We start from the raw sequence: 21,572 nt of genomic DNA, 5'->3' as shown, positions 1-21,572 counted from the left end.
GGTCTCTGCGAGCGCGCCGCCGCTTTGGGCTTGGGGCGACGAGAAAAAAAGCCCCGAAGGAGCTGCAGCCGAGCTGGTGATGCAGGGACGAGTTGCTCAGCTGGTGGTCGCTACCTAACTTTTGCAGGCTCAAAGAAACTTCGGTTTAAGAGCAAGTGGAAGTATTCAGTGCCACTTCCAACGATGTGGGATGATAAAGCAACCTAAGACGAGGGCGCTGGAGGACACTGCAGGGTTATAGGGCTGTGTGTTGTTTTACTAGTAAAATAAATGAATACCTGCCCAGGAATGCTCAAGACCCACTCAAGGTGGCTGTAACGAGATTATCCTGTTAGTAGATCGCCGGTGGAGCAGAAATGTTCTTTCAGCCTCTGCTTTCATTCCAAATTTCATCCACGAGATTTTCCATCAGAAGGATAAATGGGTTAAAAGGTTCCTGCAAAAATGGACTTACAGAAAGCTCCTTATCCTCCAGCTTCGAGGATGCAGCTGTCTCCCATCTTCCCCCTTACATGGAAATCCCAGCTCGGCTTTGCCTTCTCAGAGGCCACCGCGGCGGTTCCTCCCCTCTCTCGCCCGTCGCTGCCGGCAGCGAAGCCTTGGCCACGGACGCGGCCTCGTCCCTGCCCCTTTGCCTAGAAACCCCAGGTACAAAACCTGAGAAAATCCAGGAAAAAAAACGAGCAGGAAGCGAGGAAACCTCAGGGCCGGCGTGCCCGACCAGCAGCTGCCCCCGGCCCGGCAGAAGGAGCCGCGGGGAAGGGTGCAGCGGGCCCCTGTCAAACACCGTACGGGACGCACGCGTTTGGGCCGCGGGTCCCGGGACGGCAGCACCGCCCGTGCCGGAGCGCTCCAAGCTTCGCCGATCCAACCTGAGCTTCGGAGGGTTTTTTTCTCCATGCACAGGGAGAAAATGCCACGGCTACGGGCCGGCAGCGGGGCTCTGCTCATCAGCATCTTGGTTTGCTTTAGCAAGGTCTTTCCTGGAAGAAGCGGTGATGAATTTAACAGCCTAAGAGGCATAATTGGCTCATATTAAATCAAGGAAATTACATGTTTTGTTTTGATATTATTTATATATCATATAAATATACATATACAAAAAATATACATATGAAATCATATTAAACAGAAAAAAAATGCACCGAGCCAAGGAAGGTCCAGGCAGCAGAGTGCTCAGGAATCTGGGGGCGACTCGTGTCCTGAAGAAGAAAAAAGCCCAGCCCTCTGCATGGAAAAAAAAGCCGCTTCCCTCCGAAGCGAGCAGCGCGGGGGAGCCCGCGCAGGGGAAGGGCTCGCCTGCTCCAGCCTCGGACTGCGGCGCCGCGTGGAAACGAGTCGCTGAATTATGCGCCCACGCATGTCCATGTGTCTGCGTGTCCGCGTGTCCGTGCGTCCGGCGGCGCCTTCGCCGCGGCAGTGCTGCCCTCTGGTGCGAACGTGCCAGCCGGGACCGCGGCCGCCCACCCGCCCTGCGGCGTCCCGAGTTTTCCACTGGCTCCCGGGCGGCAGCCAGCCCTGGAGGAGCCGGGAATGGAAACAACATGTGCTGCGTGTGCCGGGAGGGAAGGGGCTCCCCGGCCGTCCCGTCCCCCGCTGCCGGGGAGGACGGTGTCGTCCCCGGCAGCCCGTGTCGCCCCGGAGAGCTCAGAGCCTTTTGCAGGGATTATTTGGGCAGGTTCCCTCCGGCTTTGCACGCGGAGCCGCCGGACAAGGGCCCGCAGCGCCCCGGCCGCGGCACGCCGGTCTCCATCCCGTCCCTCCATCCCATCCCGTCCCGCCGCGATCCCAGGAGAGCGGCGCCGGCGCTGCGGGGAGCCCCACGGCCGCGCTCCCCGCGCCGGTAACACCTCTCCCGCGCGCTCCAGCTCTCCGCACGCAGAGCAGCGCCGGGAAAACCGCGCGGAGAGGAGGAAAGCGCCGCGTCCAGGGCAGCTCGTCCCCTCCGGATCAGCAGGTTTTCGGCAAGCCTCGTACCGGCACAGCCCCCTGCATCGGGCAGACGAGCAGCTAAGGCGGCCGCGCTCCCGCGCGTCCCCGCGTCGCCCCCGTGCCCCGCCACTGCCCCTGCTCCCGGGACGGCAAACCAGGCACCGAGCGCCGGCTGCCGGGAAGCGGCTCTGGGGCGTTTCGCTCTTTGCAGCCCCGGCCGCGCTGCCGCCTGCCCCGTCGCGCCGCTCTCGCCCGTGGTTGTGGCTGTGGGACTCCGACAGCCGAAGGAGGGGGGCGGAAAAAAGAAAAACGAAGGAAGAAGAGAAATAGATGCGCGTCGCCGCTGCCTGGCACTGCCACAGTTTAATTGCTTCCCCAGCAGGCCCCGCTGGAGCCTTGAGCTTTCTCTCTTAACGAGAGAGGAATGTGGGCCGCGCTCTCCCACGGCTGGTTTCCGTGCCGGCGAGCCGGCCGGCGCTGCCCGTGGACCGCCGGCGCCGGCACCGTCCCCCGGCGGACCCCGAGGCACCGAAGGGGCCGGCAGGACCCGCGCCGGCAGCGGGACGGGCAGGCAGCGCAGCGCACGGGTTTTCCCCCCGTTTAGGAGGCGGCAGCCGGGGAAAACGCGGCTCGCGCGCTCCTCGGGTTAGCGCCGCTCGGCTCGGCCGCGGAGCCGGGGGCCCCCGGCGTGGGAAACGTCCCTCGCCCCGGCGGCGCGGGGGGCTGCAGGCGCCCGCTGCTCGCACCCCGCATTGCTCCTCGTGGAGCACTTTGCAGCTCGGAAGCAAAATGCCTTTTCTCATGTGCCATTTCCAAACCGCGCGTGAGAAGTCACGCCTTGACCTAGCGTTGCTGACAGAGAAATTCTTATCCCCACAAAATTTCCACAAAAAAACATCGCTTCTGGCAGCAGGTCTGGACACCAGAAGCAGAGCGGGAGGAGGAAGGAGGGCAAGACGTAGCCAGCGGGCGCAGGTGGAAGCGCATCCCTCCCCGGCAGCCGAGCCGCTTGGACACATCACTGCAAATCCTCTCCCTTTCGCGGAGAGGATCCTGCCCCGCATACGTTTCTCCGGCTATTAGGCAGCGTTATTCTTTCACTCTGTATTTTGGTGCTTACAAAGCTGTTACCATCCCTTGCATGCATATCCATCATCAGGGCTTCAAACTCCAGAAAGTCCCCAAAAAACTATTTTCCACTCACCATGCAGCCCGCCAGGCTCTGTTCTTCTACTCTGCGCCGCTTCAGCCACCGCGAGACATTTCAGCAAGTTCTTCAGGCCAACTAAACAAGCAGATGGCAGCCTGAAGAGGTGGGGAGCGGGGCACAGGCTACAGCAGAGAAGAGCCGGTTGCTGCGAGCCTGGGAACGCCAGCCCGGGAGGAAGGCTGAGCAGCGGCGACCCTACGCACCAGCCAACGTCCAGCCTGGAGCAGGACATGCAAAGACCAATTTTGCAAAGCCCCATTTTGCAAACCACCATTTTTCAAAGCCATTGCTCCCTCGAAAGCTCTGGCGAGGACCGGATGCATTTAGGTGTCCCCACGTGTCCCCCAGCCATGCACCACCAGGACTCGCCGTCCCCCCGAAACCCGTTGCGTGCTGCCACACACGGAGCGATGGGCTCAGCAAAGCTGAGCGCTGGCTTTGCTGCGGCCTCACCATCCGCAGCAGGGCAATGCGGAGAAACCCAACCCAACCTTGCAAAACCAACCCATCCCCCAGCCCAGGGCAAACAACCCCCGGGGCGGCACCGGTGCCCGGGTGCTGCCTGACCCAAAGCCCTGCTCCCGTAGAGCCTGACGCAGGCGCTGAGCGTTACTGCATCTTGACCCAGCAATCACCAGTCCAGACTCAGAGGGGGAGATTTTTGAAAGGATATGGCCAGATGAGCAGTAGAGACGGATAGCCTTGAGGAGTGACTGATTTCTCCTTTACAAGAGGAATAGAAATTAATTTATGAATTGGGTTAGTTAAGCTGCCAAGTGGCTTTGATGCAGCGTGTTTTTTTGCATACGTTCGTGATGTATTGCACAGCTGGCGGAGGGGGAGGAAGAGCCTACCGAGCCGGAGCAATGCATCACTCCCGCCGCGCCGGCCAGCAGCTCTCAGCAAAACCATACTGCCCTTTACATCAGCCCCGGAGCTGTTTGCCGGGTTTTCGCGCAGCGGCGCCTCGTTTCTTCCCGTTTGGCGCTTGAGGGCCTGGAGCCCTGTAACGCACGGCAGAGACGGGGAGCAGGGCGGGGGCCGGCTTCACTTCCCAAAACCTGGCACGGAGACTACCGCAGACAGCGCTAATGCAGAGCATCTTCTTCCGCCTCACCCGCCCTTTACGTGTTTTGGTAGGACCTGCAGAAAGTCCGGGAGAGCCCCCGGGGAAGAGGAGGACGGCGCGGGGCAGGAGCGGCGCGGTGCCGCCTTCCCGGGGCTCGCTCGGGCCCGCCGAGCTGCGCCCGCCGGCCCGCCCCGCCGAATACCCATGTGCTTTCCATCCCTACAGGTGCTTGGAGTTTTTTCAAGACACAAAGTAATTTCCTGCTTGAAGCAGTTGACAAATCCCCGCAGAAACTGGATAACGCTTTGCGTCGCAGAGCGAGGCAGCTGCCGCGGCTCAGGGCTCCTCTCCAGCACGCTGTCGCCCCAAATATGGGGGGGGGGGGTCGAGGCGACGCGGTACGAAAAGCCGATACCCCCCCCCGTCCAAGGAGAAGGACCCCCCCAGATGCTTGCATCTCCCGGCGCATTGTGACAGCCCTGCCCAGGCCCTGGGAAATTTTCGGATGAGCTGGTCTGCCACCCTGAAGTCCCCTCGCTGTGACCTTTCTTCCCACGGAGAAATCACTGCCCCGAGGGCCTGAGTCAGCTGAAAATCCCCCGCGTCCCTCGGGCGCTAAATGCAGCCCCGGGCGGTTGTGCAAGGGCAGCCAGGCTGCGCCGGCGCTCGCGCTTCCCACGGCCGCGGCGGTGCAGGAGAGGCCCGGGCGGCCCCGAAAGCGGCAGGGACCGAGGCTGACGCTGGGAAAGAGAGGAGCACGGCAGCGGTTTGGGGAAAGGCGAACAAAACCCGAGCGTGAAAGCCCAGCGGTGCCCGCCTCTGCGGCCCCGCAGCCGCCGCCGGCTCGTCCTCTCCGCCGGCTCCCTCCCGCCCAGCCCTCCTCCGCTCTCCGCCTCGGGCTCCCCCCCGGTTCCTCGACTTCCCCTTTCCCCGGCCTGCCGAAAACCCCGCAGCAGGTGCCGCGGCGGCGCCCGGGGACGCCGGCGACGAGACTTTCCCGCCAGCGGAGAGGAAGCGCTTCCGCGAGGGCGGCCGCCGCCGCCGCCGCCGGGAGGGTCGGCGCTGGCCGAGGGGCTGCGCGGGGGCCCGGCGGCGGCAGCATTTCCCCACCCCGCTGGTTTTCCGGCCCCGCCAGCTTCCTCCGGAGACGTTGGCAGGGCGCGAGCCCACGAGGCAGAGATTTCTCCGATTAAGCAACGCCGCCGCCGCCGCCTTCCCCCCCCCCCTTTCGCTTTCGGCTTCTTCCTCCTCCCCGCGCCCGGAGGGAGCGGCGGGACGGGAGCACCATGGAGCCGAGCGCGCGGGAGCCCCTCGTGAGGAAACCGAGCTCCACGTACCGGACCTTTCCCGGGAGCGCTGCCAGGAGGCTCGACAAGGAGTACCTCGAGTAAGAGCCGGGGCCGGGGGGGCCGCGAGCGTCGGCGGGGCTCCGCAGGCTCCCCCTCTCGCCCCCCGACCCTTCCCCGGGAAAAGCCCTCGGCGGCCGGGGCGGAGGGCTTTGGGCTGGGGCGATCCCGCGCGTCTCGCTCCGTCCCTCCCTCCCGCAGGAGCCTCCAGAACAAGCGGCTCTACCTGGCCGCCTTCGCCGCTGTCCTGGGGAACTTCAGTTTCGGGTTTGCTCTGGTTTACCCGTCTCCTGTGATCCCTGTGCTAGAGGCGTCCCCCCTCCCCGCCCTGAAGCTGGACCCCCATAAAGCATCCTGGTTCGGGGTAAGAAGGGGATGGAGCGGCCGGCGTGCGGTGAGAGGGGGCCGGTCCTCCGCGTCTCGCGGCCCCGACCCACCGAGCCGCGTCTCCGTGTCGCCCGCAGTCGGTGTTCACGCTGGGGGCGGCCGTTGGAGGACTCAGCGCCATGGTCCTGAACGACCGCCTGGGCCGCAAGCTCAGCATCATGTTCTCGGCCGTGCCCTCCGCCGTGGGATACGCCTTGATGGGCAGCGCCCAGGGCGTGTGGATGCTGCTGCTGGGGCGAGTGCTGACGGGCTATGCCGGTGGCGTGACGTCCGCCTCCATCCCGGTAACGAGTCTCCCAGGGCTTTGCATGGGGTACGACGAGGTGGCATCCGAGCCTTCAGCCCTTCTGGAGGCATCAGCAGAGCTTCAGGGCTGGAGCTGTGGTATTGGGGGTAGGAAGTGTGGCCCTCTGGCAGCAAAGGTGACCCATGCGGGGCGGCTGCCAGGCAGAGCGCAAGCAGGCTGCAAGAGGGCCACAGTGGTGCTGGGCTCATTCCCCACTGCGCAAAAAGTAAAAGACAAGTCCTCATTCCCTGCCCTGTTCCTCCTACCAGTTGTTTCCTCCCTTGTTTACCAAGCACCGACCTCACGTTGCATGCAGAGAGGAAGGCATGAATTGAGCAAGGCTGGGGCATGTCCTTCCAGTTAGCAGGGTCTGAGGGTGCCACTGGAGAGCTCAGAGCATTTCTGTCGGGTGCTGCACAAGGAAGAGGCTTGGGAGGGAAGCCAAGACTGTTTAGGGCTGGTAGCCCCTGGGCTGACCCCTTTGGGCTTGGACTCCAGAAGGGTGAAGTGCCCCAGCAGGTCAGGGTGTCCCCAGCTGTGGCAGACGGCAAGGGGACAACAGTGCTGAAGGACACGTTGTGGTCAGTGATGATTGTGGTTTGCAGCTCCAGTAAGCATGAACGAACTGCCCTCCTCCAGGTCTACATCTCAGAGATCTCCCACCCTGGGGTGAGAGGCATGCTGGGTGCCTGTCCGCAGATCATGGCTGTGCTGGGCTCTCTCATCCTGTATGCACTGGGCAAGTATCTCCATGGTCAGAGAGTAGGAAGTCCACTGTGGGACTTCGGGGAAGGGGACTGTTTTTTTACCCACTTTCTCAACTGGTTGATTTTGAGTGTGAGAGCGAGGAATCAGCCTCACTAGTACTATGATGTGTGTGCAAGACTGGTCTATCCAGGATTGCCTGTGCATAACCCACACGTACATGTGCCCGGAGCAGTGAACTCGTAATTCACATGGACTCATGGCCATCACTGTGGCCAGTGGCCTCAGTCTCACTCGGACTGAAGAGCGGTACACAATGAACATTTGCACATCCACTCTCTTCTCCTGCCAGCTCATGCCCTGGCTGCTGCAGTAGATGTTGCTCTAGCTGGATGCTCTATGATTTAGAGCCTCCTCAAAGTTTCCCCACGTTTCACAGCAGCTGAAAATGATCCCTTTTCTGAAGGGAGAAAAAAAGGTGTGGAAATTTTCTCTGTAATGGTTTCCCCTGGTTTCATTAAATCTGTCTGCTGTTGGGGTGAGCACCTTGAGGCAAGGTTGAGAAATCCTCTCCCAAATGCTCTCCCTTCCTAACCTGAAGCTGGCTCCTCCAGGTCTGATCCTGGACTGGCGCTGGCTGGCTGTCGCAGGGGAAGTGCCGGTGCTCGCGATGCTCATCCTGCTCTGCTTCATGCCCAGCTCGCCCCGGTTCTTGCTCTCCCAGGGGAAGGAAGATGAAGCCCTGGGGTCACTGTGCTGGCTCCGGGGCAAGGACACAGACTATGCCCAGGAGTACGAGCAGATTAAGGACAGTGTGAGAAAGCAGGTGAGGAGAGGAAGGGGCTCACCTCTAGCACGTGGGAGAAGTGATGTGAGAACTCTGAAATCCCATTTCCTTTCGGCACCTTATCAGCTGTTTTCTGGGCAGCCCAGTCGTGCCCGTGGCTGCTAACACCTCAACTTTCTGGCTTTTTCCCTTCTAGACTAGGCGGATTTCTTGTGCAGAGATCAAGGACCCCTTCATTTACAAGCCCATCTTGATTGCAGTGGTGATGAGGTTCCTGCAGCAGCTCTCTGGGGTCACCTGCATCCTCGTGTACCTGCAATCAATATTCAAGAAAACATCTGTCATTCTGGTGAGCCCTGGGGTTCGGCCCACGTGCAGATGGCCCCGTCATCAGTGATGTATGCCAGATGCTCCAAGTCACCCATGGCTCTGAGACTCCAACTCTGAAGCCCATTTTAAAGCACCTGAGTGGCAGCAAGTGGCAAGCACCCACCCCATAAAAAGCCACACAAGGATGGGGAGCAGGGCGTGGCCCATTGGCTCCATGTTCTTGTCATCTGGGCTGCAGGCTGCTCTTTTTTAGCCTCTTGCTGTTGAAGGAAAGACCTCTGTGTGTTGCTTTGACAAAGTCAATGGCCAGAGTTAAGCCAAAACATGTAGGAACCTGCCATTTACTTGGATTTCCCATCTCAACTTTCCCACGGCTTTTCCCACTGCAGAAACCAGAGTATGATGCAGCTCTTGTTGGCCTGGTTCGCCTCTTCTCAGTGGTGATTGCTGCTGTATCAATGGATAAAGCTGGAAGGAAGATTCTGCTCTTTGTATCAGGTGTGTCTCTCTCCACTGACATGCAAGGGAAGCTCTTCTTTAAGGATTTCCAAGGGCCATGCGGAGTGGTAACTTCAGCCATGCAGGACTCTGGGGGATATTTTTGCTCTGATGGTGGCTCAGCTCCTGAGCAGATATGATCCCAGAAGTTCAGCCATTGCACTGGGGGATCACGTTCCCATCAGTCCCACCATGCTGTTGTTTCTCCCCACAGCCGGTATCATGCTGGCCTCAAACCTGACCATGGGGCTCTATATCCACTTCATGCCACCTTCTCATAACGGCACCGCCACTAATGAGACCTTAGTGAGTTCAGCCACCCATGATGCTGAGCCAACCAGCTACATCACCCTCATCCCCCTCCTGGCAACCATGTTCTTCATAATGGGTAGGTGCAGAGACCGAAGCCTGGGACCTACAGCACATGGCTGGGTGTCTGCCTGGAGGGATGTTTCTCTGTCCAGGGCAGGGTGATATAGGCTGAGGAGGTTTGGGCTCAGGGTTGGAAGGAAGATAAATCTCCCTGGGAGACTGTTTCAGAAAGACAGCACCCAAAGTCGTTTTTAGGATAGTGATGTTGACACAGTATGAATGTGGGGGAATGATTGACAGGGGAGCAGAGCAGGACTGCACAGTGCTTTTCTGTACCTTCTAAAGGGCTTTAAAGTCCCAACAGCCTCACTTTAACCCTCCTCCCCTCCAGGTTATGCCATGGGCTGGGGTCCCATCACCTGGCTGCTGATGTCGGAAATCCTCCCTCTGAAAGCCCGTGGGGTGGCATCAGGCCTCTGTGTCGTCGTGAGCTGGCTGACAGCCTTCATGCTGACCCGGTTCTTCCTCCCAGTCGTGGTGGGTATGCCCTAGCGGGGGGATGTATGCTTGTGCCTCATCAGGCCCCCTCTGCTCCTGCTCATGTATGTCTTCTGTCCTGCTTTCCAGGAAAACTTTGGACTCGAGGTGCCGTTCCTATTCTTCGCTATTGTCTGTGCTGGGAACTTCTTATTCACAGGCTGCTGTGTTCCAGAAACCAAAGGCAGGTCCCTGGAACAGATTGAGTCCTACTTCAGGACTGGCCGGAGATCATTCATGAGGTAGGAGCTGCTGCCTGCCAGCCATACCAGGCCACCAGCCCACATGCTTATGGGCTAGAAAAAAAAAAATCTTGTGCTGCTAGAGGAGGAAGCTAGGGTTCTCCATGAAGATCATGCTCCCTCCAAGGGGAGAGAAGTAAGTGGCAATGACTGCCTTGCTTTGGATATAGAAATTACCAGCTGGAACTTTACCTTCTCTTTTTGAGTCATTCAACACTATCTCAGGATCCATTGTTCTTTGGGCAGGATATCAACTTAAGGTATAGGACCAGGTGTCCAGCACAGCCTGGAAATAAAGATGTCCTAGCAATAAAACATGTGGCTGTGGACAAGAGTGCTTGTACTGCCTTAGTACAGCAGCCACCAAAGCAGCCCAAAAGCTCCAGGGCTTGGCTGGACAGAATTAAGAACTGTAGCCACCATTTTGGCAAAAGTTCATCATGTATTTGCAAAAATAAAATAGTTTGCTTCAAAGTGGGTGTGCCTTGATTTGCAGAGAAAGGAGCTGCAGGTAGGTGGGACAAGAAAGGGTCAACGAGGACTGTGACCTGGAGATCACAGTAGTCTACCGACCTGTTCCCAGATGAGTCTTATGCACCTGAGGACTTCAAAAGAGGCAGAGCCAGATATTTCATATAAAAAACTGCCACATTTTATTACTCTAAAAACACACATTATACCAGAAGCCTAATGAACGAGATCAAATACAGTTCACAAAGAAACTTTACATCAGAACAAGGAACGAGAACAGAGACAAACATTCAGCTGTAGTGCAAGTGATTCACTGTAGGAAAGATAGCACAAATACTGAGGCAGGTCCTTCCCACCCCAGGGTTGCCCTTCCACAAAGAGTGAGGGTGGATGCCTCCACCACAGTTGCACACAGAGCCTCCACTTCTATCACTTTGAGTTTTCACCTGCATAGTTAGTAGCAAATTGTTTTTACCCCTTTTTCCTGTTTGTCCTGCAACACTAAGGTCTTTCTCTAGAGCCTAAATGTACCTAGAACACAGCTGCAGAAGGTGGCACCCTGCAGGTCTGTGGATAGGCCTGTCCTCCTAGTCCAGGCACAAGTCAACCTGCTGTAACAGGGAATCCAAGGGGTAACATAGCATATTTGGGCTAGATCTCAGCCCAATTAATAATAATAACTATTATTTAAAACCCCTGCAGCAGGACATAAGAGAAATCACCTAAGAGAAAATATGCCTTATCAGAAGACTCATTTAAAGCAGCCAAAGACAGAGAAGGAGAGATGAGCCAAAATAAAAACCCTAGAGAAGTTTCAGCACTAGGCCCAATTTTTGCAGCTAAGCTCCATTTCTATAAAGAAGTCCAGGCCTGCCTAAAATATGACTGATTCTAAGTATGGCCTGATTGAAGAGATTTTGATAGTTCTGGTTCACACTGACCTCCAGAAGATCAGGATCTCCAGCAACCCTGTCCTAGAACATTCCCTGTCTCTCATGGCTACAGACCAGGTCTTGAAATCTTCACTTAAGTGAAACCCTTCCCTGAAGACAGCATTCGTTCTTCCTGAGGAAAAAATTATAAGGATGAATTGAGCTTTCCCAGGGCTTGGCTTAAAGAGGAAACACCTGAGTATGAAATGAGGTTGGACTCTTCAGGTCCTATGAGAACCTCACTGTAAAAGTATTCTCTGAGTGACCTCCTTCCTTCCGTACAGAAAGTCTGAGGGCTTCTGCTACAACACTTAGAGTCTGAGAAATCACAGTGGCTCTTTCCAGAGGTAGAATGGTCTTTTTATTCACTGCACACACAGAGAGTCAATTGGTGTTACAAAATCGGCTCCTGCCTAGAGCAGCAAGGCCTGGGTACAAAGGATAAGGTGAGCTTCTGCTCTTCTCTTCACGCCCAGTGGAAAGCCCCAGAGGAAAGTGGAGCTTATACGCACAAGGGCTGTCGTTTTCATGACTAAACAGGACACAGTAGACTTATATACTGTGTAAATGCACTTAGGAAAGAGAAGTGCACAGCTTATGTGGTGAATAGTGGTAGAGTTCATTTCTAAGTGCACATTTGCAGCCAGTAAGCAGGTGTCTTTCCACATTTATTGTCAGCAACTCACTGTAGGCAACGTATCACCTGCTCTTGAGTTCTCACATAATAAAACTTCTGACCCGTTCTCCCAAGAGGTCTTTCCATGACCTGGGCAAGCAGAACCTCTTCTGTAGAGACCCCTTAGATTAGCCTGGACACCACTAGCTGAGATTGGGTTGAGACTGTAAAATCACTAGAGCAAGGCTTTTCATTTATTCCTGTACACCTCTGAGCACCACGATAGTGCCTGAAAACACAATAAATAACCACCACACACTGTGAATGGGCCTACTAACTACTGGGACATTACTACTCTATAAGTCTTACCTATCTCCACAAATATAGTCTCTTGTCCACACTGGAGTGAGACCATCCACTAACTATCACTGTAACTCCTGAAAGCCATGGATGCTGTAAGCTCTGCTGGGAGGATACATCCTTCACCAGGCCATGTCTGCAATGATGGCAGCATCTGGCTTGGTTTCAACCATGGCATGGACAGCCAAAATTCCCAAGAGCTCGTACTCCAGACATGCTCACCCCGATATTGCTGGATCTGCAGGAATCAACGCTCTCAGAGCATGACCTCAGACACCTCTTGCTGGGGCACAAAGGCATCAAGCAGATCTGGTATCTTTCAGCATTTTTGCCAAAGGTTCCAGCTCTGGCTCTTACAGAGGAGGCCCTGAGGCCCATTTTCAACAAAAGCATGCCCAGAGCACAGAGCTGAGCTTTGCATCCTGCTGACAGTGGCGGAGCTGAAGCAGATTATGAGCTTGCCTAGCTCCTAGCAGCTACAAAATGGCATGACAGAACTGCCGGCATTCAAGGGATTTCTGCCGTGGGTGCCAACAGAGCAGAGCTGACCCATCTACCATGCAAGCCAACCGGGAGCAGCGCTTGCATGTGCCAGTACCCAGGATCATCCTACTGCCACAGACCAGCAGCAATCGGATGAAGCCAGCATGGGTCCATGCGCCCATTTAAGGTTCCTCCCTCTGGGTGTAGGTCAGACTGCAAGAGTTACTCTACTGCCTCTGCTTTGCCCTTCATCTCCTTTCACTAAAGCTACCGTGGAACTACTCACAGCACAAAGCAGTCACTACCAAAGACATGCACGTGCATCAGTCTGCAACATTCCTCTACTAAACACTACTTTAACCCCCCCAAACCCCCCAAAATCAGTGCAGATGACCTGTTCACCAGGCAGGACTCTGCGCTTTAACCATCCAGTAAAGATACTGCCTAGGGACCCTGCTAGCTCACAGGGAAGGGAGGCTGTTATCCACCTGAGCATCACCATGAGCCTTATCCAGAAGCATCCCGGAGACCACAGTGTATTCCTCCTGCACCGCCCTATTGCTGCAGGAAGCATCAACGATGCAGGAGGCTGCGGTCCCCATGCACACGCACACACACACAAGGGAGGCCAACGCCCCACGCACTCCACACAGCAACATGGATCAGCCCAGAGCTGGTGGCTCAGAAACAGCAGAGCCTTTATTGAAACAAGCTGCATCTGAGCTGACGGTGCCTATTCCACATCCCAGACAAGCTGGTGTCAGAGCAATTACAGTACAGAGGCCGGGGGGGAAAGGGGCTTAGCACAAAGCAGCTCCCTGGCATCCAGCCGCAAGGGCCTGCGCGTGTAAATAAACCCAGGCTGTGTTCCCGACTGGTGTAAATCTTCACACCTCCCTGAACTGCACCGAAGAAACAACATATAACATTAGCCGGCAGCTTAGCCCCCTAACCTCCGGGGATCTCTGTGCTCCTGCTGCAATGCACACGCTACATCGGTATTTAGCTGCTCTCTGCAGGCACTGCCGGCACTGTTGCGATGTCATTCAACTAACATAAATATGCTCAGGACATGGTTATATAGACAGCATCCAACGTGACACTGCTCAAAAGCCGCAGAGCAGCTGAGCGACAGATCCTTCCGTGGACAAACAGCCCTCAATCTCCAGCAGCATTTCTCAGACTGCAGAGCGTGACCCTTTGGGTGCCCCAGTGGTGCAAACAGGGCCACAGAGTGTTAGGGGGCAGCAGGAGCTCGGCTCTCGGAGCAGGGGAGTACGAACCGGCCGCAGTTACTGGCTACAAGTACTCACCACAGCTGCTAACTGCCTTAACTGCTGGAGTGAGTACAAACCCTCAAATCCAGGAGTTACCGCCTGGTTTTTCTCACTTCTCTCTCCTGGAAGAAGGGGAAAACAAACTTCTGTCAAATCAGTGGCCCAGAAGACGACAGAGGAGTTAAGAAGGGAAACATGCTTTGCAAAAGCCTGAGAAACACTCCCAAGGTTGAAACAGGATTTTACAGTACCTCAGTTACAGCAGCCAGGGTTCTCCCCAGGTCCACAGAGAGACACCCCAAATCAAATGAGACATTCCCTTGAACTATAGGAAACAGAGCACTCCCTTCTCCTATGTCCAGGGAGAGCAAGTCCCATTAAAGCATTTAAATAACTAGAAATAAGTTATTCTTTCTTTTCCTAAGCAGAACAAAAAGCACACATGTAAATTCAAATAAATTAAAACTCCCCCAGAAGAGACCGTGATGAGAAATGGAGGGGGGGGTGGTTCTGGATTAGAGAGATGTTCCGGTCTGCATGATACAAAGCAAACGGAGACCACGTCAGGAGCCTGCGTAAAGCAGCGGGATGTCCTGGGTTGTACCTGCCACCCATGCTGCGGTGCTGTGGATTGCTCTGTGTCTGCAGGAAACTTGCCCAGGACTGACACAAACAACATGAGCCCAAAGGGAATCACTGTACCAGAGAGAAGCGAAGAGCAGGTCCCGCACGCTACAGGAGCAGAGGCAGGGGCAGACGCCAGAGTCCCGGCTCACGAGAGAAGGGTCCTCTTTCGCCTCTGTAACCCTTAGCCACACCAGCAAAAAGCCCCTGCTTGGCTCAAAGACTCTATTATCATCCCTGTTCAGCTGGGGTAAAGCAAACCTCACTTCCCTTCTCCCGCAGTAAAAGGGTGAAGCGTAAGGAAAGTACCATTATTAAGACAAAGTAATTAATTCATACATTTCAAGTAAATTACAGCAACTGCCTGCAGCTGTATGCAGAGGGAGGGGAACTGTGCTTTATAGGTATCAAGAGCTGTCACAAAACTTCTGGCAGCTCCTCTGCAGAGATGGTTATTGTCTTCATGTAGGGTTTTACTGGAAGTCCTTTACTGTACAGCGACGCCTCCAGTGCCCGGCCTAACTGGGCCCATTAAAACCTATTCAATGAAAGAAGTCCAAGCTTAAGCATCACCAAGTATTGCTAAACTCCAGACAGGTGTATCACACCTCAGCAAAACACGGTGGGCTCATCATGGCCCCAGATGCTAACGCAGGGCCACTCTGAAGAAAGGCTACATGTTCAGCTTTCAAAGCAGCACTCGGAGGGCCAGCACCTCAGCAGGGAAAAAAAAGAAAAAAAAAAGAAAGAAAGAAAAGGAAGGGAGAGATACTGATTCAGGGTCAAACTTCTGAATGGACAAGGAGGAGAAGGAGGAGAGAGGGGCCAACATGCTGCGGCCTGGCTGCTAGTGTGAGCGGGGAGCACAGCCCGCCCCAACCCCTGAGATTTCCGGTTGCTGCAGTGTCTGGAAAAAACGTAGAGTAATGCCAACAGGAGAGGGCAGAGGGAAGGGCAGAGCAGATTTCCATGTCTTCACCAGCATCTCAGTGCCCAAGAGAGGTTACTCTGAGCTTGCACGCTTCAGAGAGCCTCTCCCTCCAGGGTCCCTGTGAGCTTCTCTTCATCCATCTGCTTCTGCTGCTGGATCCGAGCATAGGAAATGGCATCTCCCCTGCAGAGAAAAGGGACAGCCTGAGCTGTGGATGCCCACCAAGGCCAGTGCAGCACCGAGCATGGAGGCCTCCTCATCGAGGAGAGGTCCACCATGGAGGTCCACCAGACGCACTAGTAGGCACTTCTCTTACTTTTTGCCAAGAGCTGAGAGGCCATAAAGCACCCCGGTTGCAAACGCGATGGCATTTCCAAAGAGCGTGGTCAGCGTCAGGCTGAGCATGACGGGGAACACGGCCATCCTGGAAGACAGAGACAACCCTCAGTGCCCTGCCCTGATCCCTGTGCCGTGCCGGGACTCTCATGCATCCCGGCACCCACAGCCCACCACGATGCCCTGCACCGTCACCTCCTCACCCGCAGTAGAAAGCAGCTTTCTGCCAGGGCCGCAGCTTGTCCGCCCTCGTGGCCACCGCGTTGGCGAATTCGATGAACTGGCAGCAGAAGGGGGCTTCGCACAGGAACAGCACGAAGGCGTTGAGCCTCCAGATGAAGCGAACGAGAGTTAATCCTGCCAGCACAGCCCCAAGCGAGGGCCGGCATTGCCCCCCTTTCCCACAGGTACCACTCGGATGCTCAAACACCAGCAGCCACATGTGATGGGGCTGAGGCTTGTTTCACTCTTTCCCTCCCGTCTAATTCCCGAACTCTGGGACAGTGATGCTCCAGATTTATTTTGGGTAGGGTATGCCAGTATCTACCTGAAAAGAGCTGAGGAGTGGGGTAGGGAGAGAAGAGGAATACAAATAGAATAAACTCAGTGTCTCAACCACCTCAGCTGAGAAGATCGTGACAAGTCACAGGTCAGGTTTCTCCTGCAAGGCCAGATGGATGTTTCACTTCAGTTGTTGCCCAACAGGGCAGCTTGGACCCTTGCTAAATGGTGTTTAACTAACAGAACCTCTCTCCCAGCAGGGAAAAAAAAACGGAAAAAGGAAAAAGAAACTCTACTCACATCATCCACACGCCAGCCGCTATGTTCAGAGGGTTGATGGTGACGCAGTTCCAGAGGCCAGCAAAGGCACAGGCTGGAAAGCAAAGAGGGTTTGAGTGACCTTGAAGACAAACCCAGTGCACCAGCAGGGGCAGAGGGACTGCGGCAGGGCGGGCAGGGCAGGGCCGGCCGCTCCTCCTCGCCCTGGCACCTGTCACAGTTTCGCCCTCCTGTGCTGATACATTGCTTTCAAATGCAAACACTTAAATGGCATCCTGGTTTTTGTTTGCTGAGGAATTACTGGTTTGTCCCAGGATGAACAAGGAGGCCCCCGCGAGCACAGCGCAAGGGAAGAGTCCAGAAAAAAAATGACCTGCAGCATGGAGCAAACCAAGGGCATACGGGACAATACGTAAATATAGCGGAGGTGAACTCGGCTCTCGGCCACACGCTGCAGGCTCTGCGCAACTCCACCAGGGATGGGCAAAACCAAGAGCCAATTTTGGGTCTCTTCTAACAGAAATGTAAGTGGATGCTGAATAAAGCCAGGCCCAAAATAGCTCCAGCAGTTCTGAATTTGTAATGAATAAGAGGAAACCACCGGCTGCGTGCAAGCCAAGGCTGCAGGCACCTACTTCCTGCCTCATTAAACTTGCAAAATCTTCCCTGCACTTGATATGGGCCTTGTCCTCGGCAGATAGCAACAGGCCGTTGCTGCTCATGGGGAACGCGAGCCGGGGAGGAGGCAGGGCAGGGAGGCACTGGCTAAGCCCAAGGCAGCAGCTGAGACCACAGTAAACAACAGCGCAGTGCAGTAGCAGAGCACTATTATATAGTGCAAGAATAAGCATTACAATAAATAATTTTAGTCTGGCTAAAATCACATGGTCCTTAAAGGTTGTGTTGGGGATGTTTAGCTGCGTAATGAAGACCAGTGGTCTCTCTCTGAGAACGAGACCAACCTGAGTTCTGCTATTTTAGATGCCTGCCCATGTTTTCCTACGGGAATCTCAGAGCAGGGCTGCTGCGAGCAGTCCTGCCGCCCCTCCAAAAGCGGGCACATGCGTGCAAGGTTTCTTTTTAGTGGTCACCGCTGAATCCTCAAAGCTCCTTTAAGAATAGTTATCTTTATTTACCAGACAGAGGCTTCAGGCCTATGATGGGACCAATCTAAGGTCACCCCACAAGCCAGCGGCCTCCTGTTTTCAGGAAACAGCAAACCAAGGTTATTTTTAAAGACTTTCTAAGACTATTCTATAGGACCCAAAGTATTTCAGCGAATCCCATCAGAAAAACAGGAGCCGCTAATAGAGCAGAAATGGCAAAGAGCACATTAACAACCATGGTCCAAGGGCGCCTTCCTCCTCCCGCCGCACAGGAGCCCGTGTCGGTGTCCCCACACTGCAGAGGAGAAACTGAGGCAGCAGGGTGGGATTTGCAGTCACCTCCCGAAGAGCTGGGAAAGCCACAGCAAGCAGGACTGCTGGCAGCAGCAGATAGCATGGAGAGTAGGGCACAACACCGAAGTTTCTAATTTTTCTCTGTGACTGCCAAACCTGGGCTACTTCTGGGACAGAAGAGGAGCATCAGGGGAGCACTAAAAGCTTCTGACACTTGCTCTGCTCACAGGAAAACACACTTCTAAGAGTAATGTTAAATGACTTTAAAGCACTTCATAATCAGCAGAGTAGCAAAACCAGCTGCATCTTGACTACCCTGGAAATGCAGCCGCCGCTGGGGCAGGCCACGGCCTTCCTTAGCAGCACGACAGAGCGTTATGGGCAGAGAGGCTTGGAGAACTACAGAGCAAACCGAAGGAGGCAGACCGTTATTTTCCAAGAAGATTTTTGGCCTACATAACACCTCCTTTTTTTTTTTTTTTTTTCTTTTAATCTAGTCAATCAAGGTTTTGCTTTGTCAGGGTTTGGTTTTGATTTGTCCTCAAACACCACCAAGCCACCCTTGAGCACAAAACGTCCTTGCAGGATTCCCAGCTAAGCCAACGTCCTGGTTGCCAAAGGACTAGTGACCCTCGGCTGAGCAAAGCCCTACGTCAGCAGGCGACGAGCGGGAGCACCAACCAGTGGGAAAGGAGTCAGGGGTTTGTAATCACAGAAACACCGCACCCTGCGGCGGTTGCCAACAGCCACAGAGATAACGATTGGTGACCTTCAGTCTCCTTCCCAGCTCAATGCTCCCCACAGCAGCCTGGCACGACCTTGTCCCACTAGGACGGGATCAGCTTCTGCTGCAGGAGCCAAAAGGAACAGAGCTGCCAACGCAGAGACTTCTTTTTGCAACACAGGCCTCAGAAAAGGTTTATAATTCAGACAGTGCTTGATGGCAGACGAGCTATGGAGTAAAGACGCTTGTGCTGTTTGATTTCTATCTCAGGCTGAATCTCCAAGAAGTGCAAATAACAGGGAGCTTAAATGTAGGGGGGGAAGAAAGCACCCTCCCCCAAGACTTTATTCATTTCAAGCAGCTGGTCACTGTCCTCAGTGCAACCCTGTTTTTGCTCCTAAAGCATTTTACAAAAGCCAAGGAATCTGACCATCCGTTTACAGAAAGGACCTCAAGGGGGAAAAGGGACTTGGCCAAGGTCACAAAGCCACCGTGTGCAGGAGCCAGCAATAGGTCCCAAACCTTGGCTCCAGCCCTTGGACCCTTCTATCTTAAGCATGCTGTGGTGTTTGCATGTGGTAGATGTTATCTCCCAGGCTCACCTCCACTAACCAAAAAAAAAAAAAAAAAAAAAAAGTTTCTCTTCTTGTCTACAGGGAATTTGGCCTTCTGTAAGAAGTAATCCATCCTCATAGCAGCTGCGATCCAGTTGTCCAAAATACTTAATAATGAACTCTGTTCTTTCACAGCAAGCTCTGAAACCAGAGGCAGATCCCAGCCTTGCCCAGTTATTACTGTCACCCCTTCGCTAACTACGCAGCTTCAGCAGGGCAATGCTGGACAAGGAGCACAGTGAAGAGGGCCGCAGCTAGCACGGCGCGCCAGAGGATTGCCTCTTCCCATCACCTCCCACTTCCCTACTTGTGGCAGCCATCTGTGTCTCTAGCTCTCCAGTTCTCTGCCTCACAAACCTCCCGAAGAGAGACCGCCAGGGCTACGGAGCCAGTTCTCTGACCTCCCAAATCACCTGGAGCGCGGTTAAGAATCTGGCTCTTCCCTCTGAAAGTTCCTTCTCCCAGACTCACTCAACTGTATAAAACTCTCGGCTTTCATTTAAAATAAGTCATGAGTTTTCAAAGCTGTGAACAAAAGGTTGGGAGAATAATCCAAATACAATTCAGCTGCTTATAAACCTGAAAACAGAGAGAAAAAAACATGTTTTTGAATAACTGCACTGATTTTAAGGCACTCCTGAGCTGTTCCAGCAGGGTTAGGGTTAGACAGTGCAACCTACCAGCCACCCTCTCCAGCTCTTCACCCTCCAGCTCAGGGTTTTGCCTCCGTCCACGTCCCTCTAAGCTGTGCATGGGCCAGAACTACAGAGAAGGTACTGAGGCTCTGGCTACCATCACAGGCCGTGGGAAAGACGCGGCTACACAAATCCCTCTGTCGGGACCCGCACTGGAGACATGCTGCAGCTGGTGTCTTGGCCATCTGCCGGGACCAGAAGCAGAGGCGGCCCCCGGCCGAGCATGCCGGGACGGGGATGTTTTGCCCCATAAGAGCAATCCTAAGAAATCCTTTCACACCTCCAGAATTTCAGCAGCTAAAGTACGCGGCGGAGAGAGCGGCGTCTGTTTTACCAGCGTAACGAAAGGGGGTTGTCACCAGCCAGCTCTGCGATACCACAGTACGCAAAGTCGGCTACAAAAACGCCTTGGCCTCGTGCAGGCAAGTCCCGACCAAGAGCCAGGCGTGGAAAGCGGGCAGGAAGAGAGCGGGATCAAACAAAACGCCACAGCAGAGGGAATAAATCAGGACTGACTGTACTGGCTGAGAAACGTTCTTGTTTTAGTAGAAGTCATGGACCTGAAGCAGCAGAAATTCTCCACCTTGTGCTCTGCAGGAGATCAGACTAAGTGGTCATAACAGTCCCTCCTGCTTTTAAGAGCTATTAATCACCTTGCAGAACGTACCCCAACACCATAGGACAAGTTCGTTTCTGGCAAAGTTGCAAAGAATTTCCCTGGGAAAAAATTTTCCTCGGCAGGTAATTCACAGCGCAGCTGGCTCGCTACGCTGTACGCCGTCCCCCTTCTTCTGCGCGCCCAAGACTAAACTCTTCTTCAAAATGCACAGCACGTAAACAAAGTTCATCATCCTCCTTCAAAAAATACAGCGAGGGCCTCCACGATCAGCAACGGTAATAACGGAAAACACACTCCAACATTCAGAAAGGGCAAAGAAAATATGTTGGAGGAACACTTAAAACACCCAGCAGACGAGTGTGATGAATCAAATCCCGTGGTCTCTGCTTAAGCCCTGCTCCTGACCCGGCTGACTACCTGGTGCTCCCAAAAAACCATCATCGAGTTCGCCTGCCCAGAGCCCTCCCCCAGGAGCAGGGGTTCGGCTCCTGCGCCCGTCATTTCCAGCGAGCGTTTCACCCAAGAAGAAACCCACGGATTAGCAGATCCTCCCCCGTGACACCCCTTCTCCCGGGCGCCCAAGTGCAGCAGGGCTCCGTGGGAGGAAAGCACGTCCCTTGCGTGCACGCTGAACCCACCCCGGTGCGGGCAGGCCGTGCCTCCCGCCTCTCCAAACCGCAGCACCCTACGCCTGCAGGGCGGGTGCGAGCCTGCAGCCCCGCGTCGTCGCCCCGCGCTCCCCCCTCCCCGCCCCCCAACGCGCGTCTGATCCTAAAGGCAGGCAGACGCGACCCCCCGGCGCACGCTGTGGCGCGCGCGAGCCGCTGCCTGCGAGGGAAGGGGATACTTACACGCGCCCCCGAGGACCCCGGCAATCCTGCAGAGCCACCTGTACCACCAGGTCATGCCATCATCGGCGGAGGGAGCCGCCGGGCCGGGGGCGGCGGCGGCGGCTGGGAACTGGTCATCCTGGGCGCTCATGGCCCCCGGGGCTCAGGGGACAGCGCCCCGCGTCCCCGCCTGCGCCCCAGCCGCACGGGAGGCCCCCGCGGGCGACACTCGCACGCGC

The 21,572-nt window shown here is 55.3% G+C and overlaps 2 protein-coding genes across 2 annotated transcripts; one reads left to right on the top strand and one right to left on the bottom strand.

Annotated features, from left to right (window-relative positions):
• Positions 1 to 5,338: 5,338 nt before the first annotated feature.
• Positions 5,339 to 10,032, top strand: SLC2A6 (solute carrier family 2 member 6). Its single transcript, XM_062590935.1, has 10 exons — positions 5,339 to 5,598; positions 5,759 to 5,921; positions 6,022 to 6,228; positions 6,870 to 6,969; positions 7,550 to 7,761; positions 7,919 to 8,071; positions 8,442 to 8,550; positions 8,765 to 8,938; positions 9,254 to 9,399; positions 9,490 to 10,032. The coding sequence occupies exons 1-10, from the start codon at positions 5,498 to 5,500 to the stop codon at positions 9,643 to 9,645; spliced, it is 1,521 nt and encodes a 506-aa protein (XP_062446919.1). The 5' UTR covers positions 5,339 to 5,497; the 3' UTR covers positions 9,646 to 10,032.
• Positions 10,033 to 10,270: 238 nt separating this feature from the next.
• CACFD1 (calcium channel flower domain containing 1) lies at positions 10,271 to 21,484 on the bottom strand. The gene is made up of 5 exons (XM_062591197.1): positions 21,355 to 21,484; positions 16,473 to 16,545; positions 15,875 to 16,000; positions 15,652 to 15,759; positions 10,271 to 15,518 (listed from the first exon to the last, which is right to left on the bottom strand). The coding sequence occupies exons 1-5, from the start codon at positions 21,482 to 21,484 to the stop codon at positions 15,428 to 15,430; spliced, it is 528 nt and encodes a 175-aa protein (XP_062447181.1). The 3' UTR covers positions 10,271 to 15,427.
• Positions 21,485 to 21,572: the final 88 nt, after the last annotated feature.

Source organism: Rhea pennata, chromosome 18, assembly GCF_028389875.1.
Source record: "Rhea pennata isolate bPtePen1 chromosome 18, bPtePen1.pri, whole genome shotgun sequence".
NCBI classification, from domain to species: Eukaryota; Metazoa; Chordata; class Aves; order Rheiformes; family Rheidae; genus Rhea; species Rhea pennata.
The sequence above is the reverse complement of the archived record's forward strand: the minus strand, read 5'-3'. Positions and strand labels throughout refer to the sequence as shown.

What these genes read in the sequence shown, in the direction of transcription:
- SLC2A6 (XM_062590935.1), top strand. Translation starts at nt 5,498, where the DNA reads ATGGAGCCGAGCGCGCGGGAGCCCCTCGTGAGGAAACCGAGCTCCACG. An exon ending in TCTCATCCTGTATGCACTGG is followed by an intron (nt 6,970 to 7,549) that starts GCAAGTATCTCC and finishes TGGCTCCTCCAG; the next exon opens with GTCTGATCCTGGACTGGCGC. An exon ending in GGTTCTTCCTCCCAGTCGTG is followed by an intron (nt 9,400 to 9,489) that starts GTGGGTATGCCC and finishes CCTGCTTTCCAG; the next exon opens with GAAAACTTTGGACTCGAGGT.
- CACFD1 (XM_062591197.1), bottom strand. Translation starts at nt 21,484, where the DNA reads ATGAGCGCCCAGGATGACCAGTTCCCAGCCGCCGCCGCCGCCCCCGGC. An exon ending in AAAGCTGCTTTCTACTGCGG is followed by an intron (nt 15,760 to 15,874) that starts GTGAGGAGGTGA and finishes TCTGTCTTCCAG; the next exon opens with GATGGCCGTGTTCCCCGTCA. An exon ending in CTCTCAGCTCTTGGCAAAAA is followed by an intron (nt 15,519 to 15,651) that starts GTAAGAGAAGTG and finishes TTTTCTCTGCAG; the next exon opens with GGGAGATGCCATTTCCTATG.